Source organism: Rhinolophus sinicus, linkage group LG03 (genome assembly GCF_036562045.2).
Source record: "Rhinolophus sinicus isolate RSC01 linkage group LG03, ASM3656204v1, whole genome shotgun sequence".
NCBI lineage: Eukaryota > Metazoa > Chordata > Mammalia > Chiroptera > Rhinolophidae > Rhinolophus > Rhinolophus sinicus.
The window spans coordinates 150,461,314-150,478,583 of record NC_133753.1 but is presented as its reverse complement, the minus strand read 5'-3'; the positions used below and the strand labels follow the sequence as shown (position 1 = coordinate 150,478,583).

Below are 17,270 nucleotides of genomic sequence, written 5' to 3'. Positions count from 1 at the left end.
CAACACACATTTATTATCTCACAGTTTTTGTGGGTCAGAAGTCTTGGTATGGCTTTAGTGGGTCCCCTGCGTTAGCTGGGGGGGTGGGGGCTGCAGTCTCATCTCAAGGCTTCACTAGGGAAGGGTTCACTTTCAACCTCTCCTGGTTGTTGGCAGGACATAGTTCCTCTCAGTTTGTTGGACTAAATGCCTCCATTTCTAACTGGCTCTTGGCCAGGGGCACCATCAGTTCCTTGCCACATGGCCTCCCCAATATGGCTGCTTACTTTATCAAAGCCAGCAAGAGAGAATTTTCTAGCAAGACTGTAACATAATCACTGAAGTGACATCCCACCACCGTTGCCATGCTCTGTGGGTAGCAAGCAAGTCACAAGTTGCCTAACATGCAAGGGGAGGCGATTCCACAAAGACATGAACACCGGAAGGTGGGAATAATTTGGGGCCACAGAAAGGAGTGCTTATGCGGGAAAATACTTTGAGTTCCTTAAGAAAAAAGTCTATAAAGGCTAAATTCATACTGCTTTCATGCTTTATTGTAGGCCTTCATATATTATAATATACCAAAATAATAATGTTTCTCTTTGTCTCTTTTCATATACTATGAACTAGGTTTTGCTTTAAAAATGATGTGGTTTTCTTTTCTGTCATTGGATTCTCCTCAGCCTCTCTGGGTGAGAAAGTCAGCAGGAAAAGATTGCTGTTGTTGATCTTGGTTTTTGGCTGGACTGACTGTGGGAAGCTGAGAAAGGAAAGGCTTTTGCAAATGCTCTAGGTCTGTATTAGAAACCCCTCCTCCCTACAGGAGACAGGTATGGGGCAGGTGTGATAATAACCAGGAGAAAGATGCCTGGTTTATTTGCAGCTGAGGCATTTAACTAGCTACAATTTATTACTTTTTGAAAGAGCCGGAAAGCTTCATATTACCTGCCCAACCTTTGATTCCAGCTCCCTAAACTGAATAGGAGGGGGACAAGAAGGGTAGCAGCACCTTTGGTTTGACTCACATTTGACTCACAATAGTAAATTGTCCAGACAATTAAGACTGAGGGATAACACACACACGTTGTTTATGTATTCATTTGAATACAAAAGTTCTCCACTTTGAGTAAGAACAACCTTTGTTATATATTACATATATTTATAATGACTGTCTCTGACTTTGGAATCTCTTTGAAATAATAGTGTATATGAATTTGAGTTGAGGGATGAGGAAAATCTGATCCTTCAGTGTTTTCTTGGTGGTTTAAGCACAAGGACAGGAGAAAGGAGAATGGTGGGACCGGTGAGCAGGCAGCCCCCAAATCCCGAGTACCGAGAAAGGCGCCAGGATCAGCAGTTCCAGCAAGACTCGGATTCCCCTCAGGGTGAGAGAGGCGCTGCAGGGAGCAGAGTAGCTAGGGGAGGTGGGGGCCTTAGTAGGGCTCAAAGTTGGGGCTCTGCATACTGGGAGGGGCGTTAGGACCCAGGCACCCGCCGGCCTCGGGACGTGCCTCCAGAGTGAAGGCGCAAAGAGGCTCAGGCTGCCAGCCAGAGTCCCTCGGATCCACTAGACCCTTCACGTGTTCACCGGGCCCGGGGTGCGGGGTGCAGTAGCCCTGTGCCCTCTGTGTCGGGCTGTGGCGTGGAACACCGGCACCTCCGGGGCGCCCAGCTGCCGCTGCCGCCAGCATGGACCCGCCGCGCTGCTGGCCGAGCACCCGCCAGGTGAGCGTCCCCGGGTCTGCATGTCTGAGGGCAGTCCCCTTCCAGCTGGGCACCTGGGCACGGGTGCGAGCTGAGCAGGGTGCCCAGGGGGCCTAAGAAGCTCAGAGCTAAGAAGCTCAGAGCTGTCCCTGGGCCCCCTTTCAGGCACCCCTACTGCTGGGGAGAGTTTATATTTTCTTTTTGCCACGAGTCTCTGGGTGTCCCGGTGCCCAGCTCCCTTCTTCTATTCCAGGAGGCAAGTACAAGTGTCTGGTGTAATCACCCGGCTGAAAATTCCAAATCATAACAATCGCCCACCCCCAGCCTCCCTGCGCGTAGGTACGGTGCCGCACTGCTGCCGCGGCGCTTTCCCAGGCGTTAGCCCAGCGACTGCGAGGACCGGCCGGCTCTGCTGGCTCCTGTTGCGCCCCGAGTTCCCACGCTCTCTGCGCCACCGCGGTGCCCCTGCTTTCCTCCCCGTGCTTCCAGTGGCTGCGTAGCTGCCTCCTCTCCCGGGAAGCGAACCGCCGCCAGCTGCAGAATGGGGCGAGGAGGGAGGTATTCCCTCACAGAAAGCCTCAGTGCCCACACACACTTAAAGTGCTCGTGACCGTGTGATTCTGCGACTCACTCCCACCCGCACGTGCAGCTCCTGGGACAACGCTCGCTGTGCAGACCGAGTGTGAGCCTCATGTGGGTGAGATGGAACGTGGGTGCAGAGAAGAGTCTCATGCCTTGGGTCATAGGAAAGTGCTTACGAGAGATGTCTGTGGTGCAAGCGCTGCCACTGTGCACTTGGGGCCGGTCTCCTGGGCGGCAGGAGGTAGCCTGAAGTGCACTTAGTTACCAGGATCAAATAGACGCGGTCCCCTGGACTGTTGCGGGAGGTGAGGCTTGCACCACCCTTTATAAAGGCTCGGCTAGGTGTCCTCAGTCTCCAGTAGGCTTCTCTGTATGGTCTCTAGACTAGAGTCGCTTCCACTTCAATCTGATACCAATTTATCGTCTTCAGGTTGCCAACTCCAGAAAAATGTCACTGACGAGTTGCTATGGGGGAACTTCAAGTCGCTAGGGCTGCAAGACCCCCGCTGTAGAACAGTGGGTATCTATCTGCCCCCTACCCCCTCTCTTCCCCGGGCCCCTACCCTCAAACTTTGCAGGCGGCCGTCAGGTCAGGGCGCTGGGGGGCGTGCCTGCTCTGACAGTAACAGACGCTCTGAGCAGCACCTGAAGTTAAACACGTCGTGCTGACCTAGAAGAGAGACTTCGTCTAAACCGTATGCTGAGAGACAATCAACAAAAATATTTACACAGGGCCCGCGGGGGTAGGTGAGGGCCAGAGGACTCTCCCTCTAGGATTTTGTAGTCTGTTGGCTGGCATTGCCAGTTCTGCTTGACTGCCCCTCTGACCTTGAACGAGCTACTTTAACTTTGCTCAGTTTTCCAAGAAGCAAAAACTGGAAGAATGATACTTCACCAGTAGTGGAAAGAACATGCATTGGGAAGCCAGTTCCAGCCCTAATTGCACCACTCACCAGCTGTGAAACTTTGGGCAAGCCACACAACCTGTCTGGGCGTCCGCTGCAACAAAAGGTTCAAAAAGAACCTTTAATGCTGAGGTCTACTGTAGCAGTAATTTGCCAAGCTTAGATAGCCTGTGATTGCTCACTACTTCTGCATAGTCTGGATTGTACTAGTTCCACAGCGCATCCATGGACTGAAGAGACACTGGATCAGAACTGTGGGTGAATTGAACTTTAATTCCAGTCTGTTTACAGAGCTCCACAAATCTTTCAGGCTTAAGGTCTGTGGAAATAAGCCTGGCTGGTTTAGTTAATACTCAGAATGCACTGGGAAGGACCTCAAATAGGAAGTCCTGTTTAAGTTAGAGTGCGGTTACATAAAAGGTTCTTTCTGTGCCTGTGAAATACCCTTGCCGTACCCACCCTGTTAGAGAAATGAGTAGAATTCATCCCTCAGTAGAAGAGGGTTGAGTGTGCTGCAAACCTCATGGAGGCACCTTAGGGTATACCTGATAAACATTTTATTTACATGGGAACGACTCCGTTAATATTAACTTCTCCGAAAGACAGTTTATCAGTTCGGAAATGAAATAAGAAAATTATCTTTAGAAGATTTACAATTAGGAATATTGCAATGCCTAATGTTGCTAGAGTTTATGGGGGGTAAGCACTGCTTAAAAAAAAGACAACATTGCTTTTTTATTTAATTTCAGGGAGGGAAATAAACAGGATGATTTATTTTGTTTTATTACTGGATAATTTGTTAAAAGAGATTTTTTTAAAAAGCAGAAGTAAATATAACACAAACTACAAGAAACCTTCTTTCTTCAGGTTCTAGAGATGAGTATCACCTTTTTTACCATAACGGTGAATATATCTATTAAGTACTTATAATATATCAAGTATCGTTCTATGCACTTTATGTACATAGCCTCATGTAATCCTATTCACACTTTCTGAAGGAAGTACTGTTATTTCTTTCCATTTTACAGGTGAGGGAACTGAGAGGCTTCTTGCCTGAGATCACATAGCTGGTAGGTGGTAGAGCTGGACCAGCTACTTGGGTTTATTTATAACGATCAAAGCAATATGCAAGAGCGAGGAGCACGGGAGGGCAAAAAGTGCCTACTAAGTGTCAGTGCATGTAGGTTAATAAATCTTCCATGAGTGGTAATTTTCTTTTTCTATTTATCCTCTTGCTTTTATAAACATGACTTGGGTATCCTTTCATGTGAGCAAAGAGATTGACCTCTTTCTTTTTAACACTGTAGACTTGACTACAGATGGATAAACCATAATTTATTTAACTAATTCCCTGTGAATGAGCAATTGTATTATTTCTAAATTTTCACAATCACATTATATAGTGTTGGCATAGTGGATTTTATATATTCTGCACGCCTGTTCAGATATTCCTGGTGGATCATTTCCTAGGGGAATTGCTATGTGAAAGAGCATGGTCACTATCTGATATGTACTTTTTAGTAACTACGGCCAACTTGCCTTCACAAAAAGAAATGCAATTTCTGGTTTGAGCTGCAGTTCTTCTGCTGACATGTTTTTGGTCTTTTGGTAAATCAGTGAATCGGAATGGGTCTCAGGTGTGTGAACCAGGGGTGGCAGGACTTGTGGGTTGTCAAGGTCTTTTCTGCAAAGATGTAAAGAAAAGAGGTTGAACAAATGAAATTTTCAACATTTGATCATTTTTTACCTTCAAAAACAGAAATTTAATATGGTTTCACCTAATGGCACATGAACTCCTAAAATGTATGTTTTGGGTACCCTGGTTTTTCTGAGTTAGATTTGTACGTGAGATGAGGCTAGGTTATGCTGCAGTCACATATTAATCGTGAAACCTCAGTGGCTTATAAAAAAAAGACAAGTTTCTCACTCACATGATATGTCCAAAGCATGTTAGCAGAATTCCATGCTCCACGAGAGTTACTCAGAGAGGCAGGCTGACAAAAGCTCTGCCACCTTGTAACTATACCTCCTGGAACATGTAGTCTCCGTGGTCATATGGCAAGGAAGGTGAGGGAGACTGTGGATAGTTAACACCTTCTCTTGTTACCAGGAACAGATTCTTAGTATCGTCGCAGGAAAGAGTTTAAGGACACACCAAATAAGTCATACAAACAAAGCCAGGTAAGCAGTGGATTTATTAAAAGAAAAGAAAAAATATAGTACTCTTTCAAAATGGCATGAGGGTGGGCAGGCCCAGAAGAAGAGCAACTGCTCCAAAGAACAAAGAAGCTTAGGATTTTATTCAAATAAGGGCATGAAATAGTCAAGATTTAGGGGTGGTGGTTTAGGAGTTCCCAGGCGGGTCCTTGCTGTCCCTCGCTGAGCACTCCTTCCAGTGGGAAGGTGGGATTCCCTTGTTTTTTATGTGGCTCTTGTTGGAACTATCATGGTGACACAGGGATGTAGACTTTTCCCTGCAATGTTAATAGTTGGAATCCATTACAGTTAGCTGTAGCTGCACCTTTTCTTAAGAATGACCTCATTTCCTCCTTTCTTTGTTTCCCCGCACTTCCTCCTTCCCTTCCTCCCCCCTCACTCCCTGCATCCCTATTCTTTCCACCTACGGGAACACTCTTAAATGCCTTAGTTCAGGAATGAAACTTATTTTAAATTTATAGTCCTTTGCTCATAACTGGTTACATGGACTTCACTCCAATGTATAGAAACTAGGAAATGTGGTTTTCTGTGTCTAGAAAGTGGAAATGGTATGGTAAATACATAGTATTGTGTATTAGTGTGCTAGGGCTGCCATGACAAAGTACGATAGATGGAGTGGCGTACACAACAAAAATTTACTTCCTCATTGTTCTGGAGCCTGAAAGTCCAAGATCAAGGTGTCAGCAGGGTTGGTTCCTTTGAGGGCCTTTCTCCTTGGCCTGTCGATGGCCATTGTAGGGGAGGAAAAATAAATTTCCCTTGACCCTTTTAGATTGTTGGCTGAGATCTCTTGTAATAAAAGACAGATTAACAGGAGAAAAAATAATTTGATGTGGTACAGGAGCCTCACAAATATACAAGACTCAAAAGGCAGCCAGACAATTCAGGCTTAAATACGGTGTTTCCCCGAAAATAAGACCTTGCTGGACAATCAGCTCTAATGTGTCTTTTGGAGCCATAATTAATGTAAGACCCAGTATTATATTATATTATATTATATTATATTATATTATATTATAGTGTATTATACCTGGTCTTATTTTATTGTAAGTATAGTAACTATAAGTAAACTATAAGTTTACTATACTTATAGTAAAATAAGACCGGGTCTTATATTAATTTTGATTGTCCGGCTAGGTCTTATTTTCGGGGAAACATGGTAGCATCCTGAGATAAAGGATAGGGTCTGGGGGAAGGTGAGAAGAGCAAATGTTTGGTAAACAAAGGTTGCTCTGCCATGCAAATAAGTATCTCAGATGAATAAGTGATCTCTGGTAATAGCTTTCTTCCTGGTACAGGCCCCTTTTCTAATGTAAATTTCCCTTACAAAAGGAGTAACTTCTGTTTGCAGAGCTTCTCTTGTGTCTGCAGTTTCTTAAAAAATGATCAGCTTAAAATAATCCTGTGCCAGAGAGGTATATTTTGGGGTGGCACAATCTGCTCCCCTTCACTGTCTTCTCCTTGGGTCTTCACATGGTCTCCCTTCTGTGTGTCCTAATCTCTTCTTATAAAGGTGCCAGTCATGCTGGACTAGGACCCACCCTAATGACCTTATTTAATGTTAATCACCTCTTTTAAGGCCCTATCTCCAAATACAGTTACATTCTGAGGTCCTAGCATGTCAACCTATGAATTGGGGAGGACACAATTCAGCCCATAACACATTGTCTCTGTCAGATGGCACATGCTGAGGCGTAGTCACCCTGTTCTTATTTGAGGAGGCAAGTGGATTTCTGAAGCCACATTATGGAGTCATCTCCCTCTTCACATCACATCCCTTCCATTGACTAACAAAAGTGTTGTTTTCTGAGTTCCCTGGGTGTTATTTAAACATCGGGTTCCCTGGGCCCAATGTTACTATTTACATCAAGTAACCTTTTATTAATGGCACTGAATCTAATGTGAGACAGAGTAGCTGAAGGTGAGAGATGGTGAGCATGGTGATTAAGAGCATCAACTCCAAAGCGGACTGCCTGAGTTCTAATCCCAGCTCCACCATTTACCAGCATAAGAACCTGTAGAGAGTTTTTATAAGAGTTTATGTGAGCCAAACTGACGACATATGCTGGGGAGCAAGATTTCAAATGCTCCACAGAATAAGTTTGCAGCTTCTTTCATACGTTTGAAATTAAAGAGGGAAAGTAAGGAAGATCAGATGGAGGTGAGAGAAAGCAAAGTGGGGATTGGATTACAGGATAGTTAACAAGATTACGTGCTCTTGAGGGTGGTTACCTAGATGCACAGAAACAATGGACAGGGCTTATTTAAGGTCAAGATAAACCTTATACTAAAAAGTTATATGCCTGGGGTGTGACTATCCACCATGACCTGCCCAGGCAGGAATTTGTGATCACATCACCCCGTACAACACCTTTTTTTATCCACACCAGCAATGTTTCCTAATTTGTAATATGGAACAGTAATACCTCACTGGGTTATTGCGCTAATTAAATGAGATAATGTAGGCAAAGTACTTGATAGACACTAGGGCATCAAAAATGGTGGCTGTTATTATTCGCAGCTTCAGAAGCTCATGGAACCCTTCAGGCCAGTGTGCTTGCCCCAGACACAGACAACCCAAAGGCTCTGGAACTCCTACGGCTTCTATGGCATGCCTGGGAGGCATGTATGCCTTGTATGATAGTAATTGCATGACCACTTTAAAACTCCAACAGCTCACACACATCAAAGCCACAGGTTCACAATTAGATTTTACGGCTGAAAAGAAACACGAAAGAGTGTCCGCTTAAATAGTCCCTTAAAATTATCATCCCCACTTCAGTTGAGGCAACTAGGGTTGGCAATTAACGTAATTTGTAACAGCAGCATTTCTGTTTTTTTTCTGAGATGTACACTTTCCATTGCAATGCCCCTGGAATCAGGATGTGTTTTGCAGTCAATGGCACCTGAGGGTTAGGCCTGGAACCTTTTCCCATTAACCTGCCTGGGAAGATGACCTCAGACTTACCTTCTTACAGCATCTTTTCCTTGGAAACATAAGGAGTTAAGATAAGTGTGGATTGCTCTATACCTGGGGTGGATTATCAATCTTGATTATTGTGAAACTCTAGATTCCTGGGACTGGGAGAGCTTGGAACTGTCATGTGGCCTTGGGGCCTGCAGGACTGGAGCAATAGGAAAGCAAGGGAGTGTCTTCTCTCAGTCAGGTGAACCATACACCTCGCCCCCAGTAACGATGCATCCCTCATGCTAGACCTTTGTATGAGACAGCAGGTACTGTGCATGCTGTATTTCCTGTCCTGTTTCCTACTAGAAAGCTGAGTAGTGCCACATTAAGCTCAAAAGTGCCTTGGGACTTGCTTACCAGTCTGAATCTGTGACCACTGCTGCTGGTGGGACAGCATCTTATAAATTGCTCTAGGCCAGGCAGTGGTTGTAATGTACTTGTCATTGCCTGTGAATGAGTCGGCTGAGTTGTAGCTTTTTGTGTTTTCAACAAATTTGATATTTTAGTCGAGGTAGGTGCATTGTTGATAATACATGTGATGAGTTTAACTGCTGATTAAGATGACTTCAAACAGTTTACACTGTGATGTGGCATCGAAACCAAACATTATTGTTCACACGGCTTTCACAGAGAGACAAGGAACTAGAGCATGGGGTATAAACTCGATATTGATAAAGCAAATATTTGTCATTGGAAGCGTGATGCAATTTCAGTTTTGTTTTGTTTGTCTTTTTGCAAAGTAGCAGCCAAGTGCTTTTAATAAAGAAAATGCACCCAGCAGTGTATAAAGCCAGAGTCATGTTTCGTTAGGAGATATGTGCAAAAGGATTACGCATCTCATGTCAACTATTTGAAGGCAGGAGAAATTACCTAATCCCTCAGTATACATGAAAAAGTTCAAAGCTGTGGGAGGTTAGTGGGACCAATTCTTGAATCTCACAGGACTGTCACTAGGCCACTGTGTCATAGTTTAATGGGCAGCATTTTTTTCTTAGTGGTATGTAAATGGTGGTATTTTGTATTATCAGTGGCGTTTTAGATTTGAGGAAAAATGGCAAAAGTGGTGAAGAGGGGACTGGAAGCCAGGTCTCCTGTCTCTCAAGCCATGTACTGTCCCCGGCTTATGAGAAGGGACACATCCTCTGACCCAGGTGTTGTCTGACCCCGGCTTCCAGATTGGTGACATAGGTCACTTGCATTACCCAGAGAATGCATGCCTCTTTAGGAGTGAGGAGCCTAGGCTGCAAAATTTAAGGAGGCCCTCAAGTGTAAGGTCAGCATCTGAGAGTGAATGCCTCCTTAAATTTTGTGGCCTACCTGACTTGCTTGCCTTACCCAACTCCCATCCCTGGTTTTGATCTTTGAGTTTTTGAAATTTTCCTAGATGACTAAGAAAATTAAACTGAGATATAAGTGGATGACAAAGCAGTCATCTAACACACATGACCAGCCAACGTCCTCCACTGTAAATATGACTCCTCCTGAGTGAGCTCTGGGGAGAGCATTAGTAATAAAATGGTCGGGGCATTGCTAAGTAAGTGACCTCATCCCCTCCAACTATTTTCTAGTTCCATTTAGTATTGTTAAAAAGAAAGCTCAAGACAATCTTCCTTGCAATGGAATGGAATATACAGAGGAAAATTAAATTCCTCAGGTAGCTTTCATCAAACCTCCTCTGTTTAGAAAACTGCACAAAGGGTCTTCTTAGTAACTTAAGAGTGCTTTAGCTGGTTGAGGAGTTCTAGATCCTGTCCTCGCTTGTGATGGAGTGATATTAGCAAGATTGCGATAAATAATATTATCAAAGGTTTTACTAGGAGCATATTTGTCAGCCCACTGAAGAGCATTTCTGCCTGAAGAACACCATTTTGCAATACACATTTTCATGTCTCAAAGGGAAGAACTCAATTTTATCCCAGAATAGCATTCTGTAGCATTTTCAGAGGGACAGTGGCCACTAAAGTATTCTCACCATCTGTCTTTTATTGAGCAGCCTTTTCTGTTTAAGGGAGGGCATTTCAGATCTTTTAATACAGCATGCACCGGCGTTCTCAACAGCTCTCACTCATGTGTGGGAATAAATTCTGTTAGAAAGGCCATAGCTTACCCAGATCCGGTGGCTACAGGGGTTGTACAAGAGGAAGATAAGCAGAAAGGTGGAGAAGATAGTGGAAGGAGTAGAGGGGAGGACTCCTTGGAGGAAGGGAAAAGCACTGTGTCGTAAATCTTCTGCATCACAGCACATAGAGGACAATGGCAGTGTTGTCTGGGACAGTGGAGTCAGTGGACAAAACTCTGTCTGCTCCAGGCCCTGGGTGGCCTGAGAGCTGAGAGAATCAATACCTTGTCATGCTGTAGCAGTTTGGTCAGTACATTGGGGAGGAAGCCCTGATAGAAAGCATGGCCTTCCAAGGAGGGAGGGAAGAAGAGGGAGGGGAAAAGCCCAGAAACTACTGTGCTATCCATCTCCACCTACCTCAAACACGCCCATGGCCTCTTGCCTTGGCCCAGGTATGGCTGGCCTTCTGGTTCTTTCCAAGCCCTGCCTTCAGGGGCATATACACGGTCTGCAGGACTTTCCTCTGTCTCTGTCCACACAAGATCTGGAGGTCAGTGAGAGCTGTGAGCAGCGGAGGAGGATGCAGGCGGCCGAGGATGGTTGCTTCTCTCCTCTGACTTCTCATCTGTAGAAGGAGCAGGTTTCCATGGTTCATGCAACAAGTAATTACTGAGCATCCAACATGTGCCAGACAGTTTCTCTCCTTTGGGGGCTTACCTTCTGGTGTGGGAAGATAGTAACGAATGAAAGAGAGAAAGCAAGAAAGTCAGATGGCGTTATGTGCCAGGGAGAAGATAAAGCAGGAAAAGGGTGTGGTAAGGACTCCCCAGGATAGGATGGGGAATGTGGCTTTATTAAATAGGGTGGTCTTTAGAAGGCCTCCCTGGAAAGGTCACATTTGAGCCGAGGCCTGAAGGAAGTGAGGAATGAGCCAGATGGATAGTTGGGAAGTGCATTCGAAGTAGGAGAAATAGTAGGTGCAAAGGCTCTGAAGCAGTGTGTCCAAAGGCAATGTGTCCAGGGCGCAGCGAGGAGGTCAGTGTGGCAGGAGAGCGTGAGCAAAGGGAGAGCAGTAGAAACTGAGGTCGGAAAGAATGGAGAACCAGCCTGCTGAGAGCCTTGTCGTCGGCTAAAAGACTGAGCCAGATGGGAGTGATAGAATCTGACTGAAGTCGTAGGAGGATCACCCTGGCTGCTACATTGATGAGAGCCTAAGGGGAGCCAGAGTGAAGCCATGGTCAAAATAAAGGCCCACCTCCTCCTGGAAGCTTTTCCTCATAACCAACCTTTGAGTGGCCCCAAAATAGTTTTAAAGGAGAAAGGTGGTTTGTTAGCTAAAAATTATTGCTCTAAAGAAAGGAACTGTAAGTTGTGGAAAGATGAGAACCTGTGGAATCATTGGTTGCAGAAATTTATCTGATAAATAAGATGATAGAGAGAAAAAGAGAGAGAAGCCCATGTTTCATGGTTTTGGTGCCAGTGCCAGGTGAGGCTCAACCAAAAGCCAAGAGAAAGCAATTCTTTCCCTAATATCTGATCCGACGCACAATTGGGGTGTTATGGAGGTCCTCTTGTGATCTTCCTTTCACTTGGCCCAGACGATGTCTGTCTAGTCTCAGTGATTGTTTTCACAGGTCTAAAAATTGCGTTCTATTATCACTTTGGGTCTCACCTACGAACTGGCTGTCTGATCTGTTGGCCAAGACCTTCTACAGAATTAAAACACCAGCTGGTTTCTCAATACATATTCTAGAAGAGCTTTAGTTGGTTAGAGATTAAAATAGGCCCAAGAATAATAGGATTAGTAAGAAATAATGACTTTATTATTTTCTTGCGCTTGATGCTCAGGTGTGTTAGTCTGCTTGGGCTGCCATAACAGGCTTAAATCACAGGTCCTTATTTTCTCACAGTTCCAAAGGCTGGAAGCCCAACATCAGGGTTAGTTATTCGAGGCTACTTTTCATGCCTTTAGTGGCTGCCTTCTCACTATGTCCTCACATGGCCTTGTTTTTCGGTGCATTCATGGAGAGCTCTGTGCTGTCGCTTCCTCTTCTTATAAGGGACACTAGTCCTGTTGCATTAGGGCTCCACCCTTGTAACCTCTTTTAATCTCAATTACCTCCCTAAAGGCCCTATCTCCAAATACAGTCGCATAGGGGGTTAAGACTTCAGCCTTTTAATTTGGAGGGGCACACTTCAGTCCATAAAAAACAGGCAAGGGCTGGCCCGATGGCTCAGGTGGTTAGAGCTCCATGCTCCTAACTCCAAAGGCTGCCAGTTTGATTCCCAATGGGCCAGTGGGCTCTCAACCACAAGGTTGCCAGTTCAATTCCTTGAGCCCCGCAAGGGATGGTGGGCTCCGCCCCCTGTAACTAAGATTGAACACGGCATCTTGAGCTGAGCTGCCGCTGAGCTCCCAGATGGCTCAGTTGGTTGGAGTGCATCCTCTCAACCACAAAGGTTGCCAGTTCGACTCCCGCAAGGGATGGTGGGCTGCGCCCCCTGCAACTAGCTATGGCAACTGGACCAAGAGCTGAGCTGCGCCCTCTACAACTAAGACTGAAAGGACAACAACTTGAAGCTGAATGGCACCCTCCACAACCAGGATTGAAGGGACAACAACTTGACTTGGAAAAAGTCCTGGAAGTGCACACTGTTCCCCAATAAAGTCCTGTTCCCCTTCCCCAATAAAATCTTTAAAAACAACAACAAAAAACAAACAAACAAAAAAAACAGGCAAATGCTGCAAGGGCTTTTTAAAAAAAATAACTTTACCGAGGTGTAATTTATATATAATAAAATATACACCTTGAAAGTATTTGACGGGTTTTGACAAAGTATGTAATCATATAATATGCCCATATAATCACTGCCATAATCTAGATATAGACGAATCTTGTCATCTTGTCCCTTCTGCTCCTTCCCAGTCAATTCGCAACCCCTACCATAGACTCAAGTAGCCACTCATCTTTTTATTGCAGTAGAATGGATTTGTCTTTTTAAAAAGAGTTTCATATCACTGAAATCATATGTGTAGCCTTTTGTGTCTGTCTTCTTTCACTCAGTGTAGTGATTTTGAGATTCATCCATATTGCTGTGTGTATCAGTAGTTTGTCACATTTTATCATTGTTAGTCCATTTTATGGATGGGCCATAATTTGTTTATTTATTCACCTGGTAATGAGTGTTTGGGTTGTTTCCAGTTTTGGGCTGTTATTTTAAAAGCTGTTATGGACGAACCTTTGGGCATATGTTTTCATTTTTCTTGGGTGAGTGCCGAGAAGTGAAATTTCATGGTTGTATGGAAGTATATACTTAATAAGACACCGTCAGACTGTTTTCCAAAAGTGGTTGTACCAATTTACATTCCCATCAGCATGTATGAGAGTTCCAGTTGCTTTATATCCTTGTTACCATTTGGTATTGTCAGTCTTTTGCATTTTAGCCATTTTAATGGATATATAGTGTTATCAGATTATGGTTTTATTTACATTTCACTGATGACTAATGCTAAGTTGTTTTTTTTCATGTGCTTACTGGCCATTTTAATGTCTTATATTGTGAAGTGTCTGTTCCAAATGTTTTGCCCAATTTTTTTTTATTGTTAGTTTCAGGTGTACAAAACAACGTAATAGTTAGACATTTATACCCCTCACAAAGTGATAATCCCCTCCCCCAATCTACTACCCCTCTGACATCGTATACAGCTGTTACAATTCCATTGACTATTCCTTATGCTGTACTCCACCTCCTGTAAATATATACATAAAATTATAGTTGTCATTCATTATTATTCAGCTTCAGCTTCAGGTGTACAGTGCAGTGGTCAGGCATCTACACCATCCTTGAAGTGGCCTCCCTAATGAGACAAGTGCCCATTTTGCACCCTACAAAATCTTCAGAACATTATTGATTATATCCCCCAAACTGTCTTTCGTATCCGCATGGGATATTGTGGCTACTAATTTGTGCTTTCTAATCCCCTCACCTTCTCCCTCATCCGCACTCCCCTCCCAGCTAGCAACCCTCAGTTTTTCTCTATATCCCTGGGACTATTTCTGTTTAGTTTGCTCATTTATTCTGTTTTTTAGATTCCACATATAAGTGAGATCATATGGTATTTGTCTTTCTCCATCTGACTTATTTCACTTAGCTCAATGCTCTCTAGACCCATCCATATTGTTGCAAATGGTAAGATTTCATTGTTTTCCATGGCTGAGTAATACTCCATTGTATAAATGCCCAATTTTTAATTGTTACTGGTTTTCTGATTATTTACTATAAGAATTCTTTATATATTCTCGATACAAGTCTTTGAATATATATTCCTTCCAGTCTGTGATACGCCTTTTAATTTTCTTAGAATTATCTTTAAATGAGCAGTTTTACAATTTTGATGAATTTCAATTCATCAAGTTGTTTTTATATTTATGGTTCATGCATTTTACATTCTTTCTAAGAAATCTTTGCCTACCTAAAGTTTGTAAAGATTTTCTCCTAAGTTTACTTCTAGAAGTGTTTTAGTTTTAGCTTCTTTAGTTCTGTGATATCTTTCAAGTTAATATTCGTGTATGGTGCAAGGTAACGGCTGAGGGTTATTTGTTTTATTTTTGGATATGGTTATCCAGTGGTCCCACCACCACTGGTTGAAAAGATTATAATTTCTCCATTGAATTATCTTGGCACTTTAATTGAAAATTAATTGATCCTAAAAACATGAGTCCAAATATGGACACTATTCTGTTCTATTGATCTATTTGTTTATCCTTATGGCAGTATCACTCTGTCTTGATTACTATAACTTTATATTAAATTTTAAAGTCAAGTATTGTTTATCTTCCAATTTTGTTCTTTGTTTTTCAAAATTTGTGTAACTCTTCTAGGTCCTTTGCATTTCTACACACATTTTAAAATTATTTTTCCAATTTCTACAAAAATTAAATGAATAAATAAAGCAAGTCCTGCTGTGGTTTAGGTTGGAATTGTATTGAATCTATAGATTAATGAGGGAGATTGACAACTCAGCAATATTGAATTTTCTGATACAAAAACATATATCTGTATCTATTTATTTAGGATTTCTTAACTTCTCTCAGTAGTGTTTTATAGCTTTCATTGTGGTGATCTAGAGAGAAATTTTTATGCTTTTTAATATCATTGTAAATTTTAATTTGCAATTCATTGTTAGTATATAGACTACAATTAATTTTTGTTTATTGACATGTAGCTATGATTTTGCTAATTCACCTATTAGTTTCTACCAGCTGTTTTTGTAGAGTCTTTCAGATTTTCTATGCACAATTATGTTTTTTGTGAATAAACAAAGTTCTACTTCTTCCTTTTCAGTTTGAGTATCTTTTGCTAGTACAATTATGGTGACAGTGCCCATCTGTGCTTTGTTCCTGATCTTAGGGGAAAAGCATTCAATCTTGCACCTTTAAGTTTGATGCTTGCTGTAAGTTTGATGCTTTTTCATAGATGCTTTTTATCAGATTGAAAAAGTTCCTTTCCACAACTGATTTATTGAGAATTCTTGTCATGAATAGGTAGTAAATTTGTCCAATGCTTTTCTTACATCTGTGGAGATCATGGTATGATTTTTTCCTTTATTCTGTTAAAGTGGTGGACTATGTTAACTCTTTTTTTAATTGTGGTAGATACACATGACATAAAATTCACTGTTTTACCCATTTTAAAGTATATAATTTAGTGGTAATAAGTACAAGTATGTTTAAAATGTTGTGCAACCACCACTACTGTCTTGTGCCAGAACATTTTTATCACTTGAAAAGGAAATCCTGTGGCCATTAGACAGTCACTCCCCATTCACCCTTTCCTCGGCCTCTGGCAACCACTAATCTGCTTTATGTCTCTGGATTTGCCTGTTCTGGATATTTCATATAAATAGAACCATAGTATGTGGCCTTTGTGTTTGGCTTCTGTCAACTTAGATTAATGTTTTCAAGGTTCATCCATGTTGTATCACGTAGGAGTACTTCTTTTTTTTATGGCCAAGTAATATTCAATCATATAGATATACCACATTTTATTTATCCATTCATCTGTTAGTCAAAATTTGTGCTGTTGCCTCCTTTTGGCTATTGTAAATAGTGCTGCTTTGAACGTGCATGTAGAAGTTTTTGAACATCTGTTATCAATTCTCTTGGGTGTATATATCTAGGAGTAGAATTTCTGAGTCATATGGTAACTCTATAACTTTTTGAGGAACCACCAAACTGTTTTTCATAGAGGTTTTACCATTTTACATTCCCACTAGCAACAATTTATAAGGGTTCCAGTTTCTCCATATCATTGCTAACTCTTATTTTCCTTTTTTGTTTTTTTAAGTTATAGCTATCCTAGTGGGTGTGAAGTGTCATCTCACTGAGCTTTTGAATTGCATTTCCCTAATATGCTTGTTGGTCATTCGTTTATTTTCTTTGGAGAAAAGTCTGTTCAAGTCCTTGTGCCCCTTTTTTGATTGGGTTGTTTGCCTTTTTGTAACTAAGTTGTAAGAGTTCTTTATATATATTTTAGGTAGTCAACCCTTATCAGGTACATGATTTTGTGGATTGTCTTTTCACTCTTTTGATTCAAGTGCCCTTTGATGTACAAAAGTTTTAATTTTGATGAAGTCCAATTTATTTTTCTTTGGCTGCTTGTGCTTTTGGTGTGACATTTAAGAAACCATTGCCAATTCCAAAGTCATGAAATTTGCCCGTGTTTTCTTTTAAGAGTTTTATAACTTTAGCTTCTAAATTTAAGTCTTTGACCCATTTTTAGTTAGTTTTTATAAACGATGTGTGAGGAAAGAGGCCATCTTCATTCTTTTGCCCATTGATTGGCTTTCAAATGT

The 17,270-nt window shown here is 42.3% G+C and overlaps 1 protein-coding gene across 3 annotated transcripts in view; it reads left to right on the top strand.

Moving 5' to 3' along the window:
- Positions 1-1,459: 1,459 nt before the first annotated feature.
- The window catches only part of PDE8B (phosphodiesterase 8B), a 228,567-nt gene continuing 212,756 nt past the window's right edge, over positions 1,460-17,270 (top strand). Inside the window, exon 1 of one of the 3 annotated variants that reach the window (XM_019728158.2) lies at positions 1,460-1,704. In XM_019728158.2, the coding sequence (XP_019583717.1) occupies positions 1,669-1,704 (36 nt within the window). In that variant the 5' untranslated portion in view covers positions 1,460-1,668. The remainder of the gene's footprint in view (positions 1,705-17,270) is intronic. The other 2 variants (XM_074328807.1, XM_019728159.2) reach the window with 2 other exon arrangements.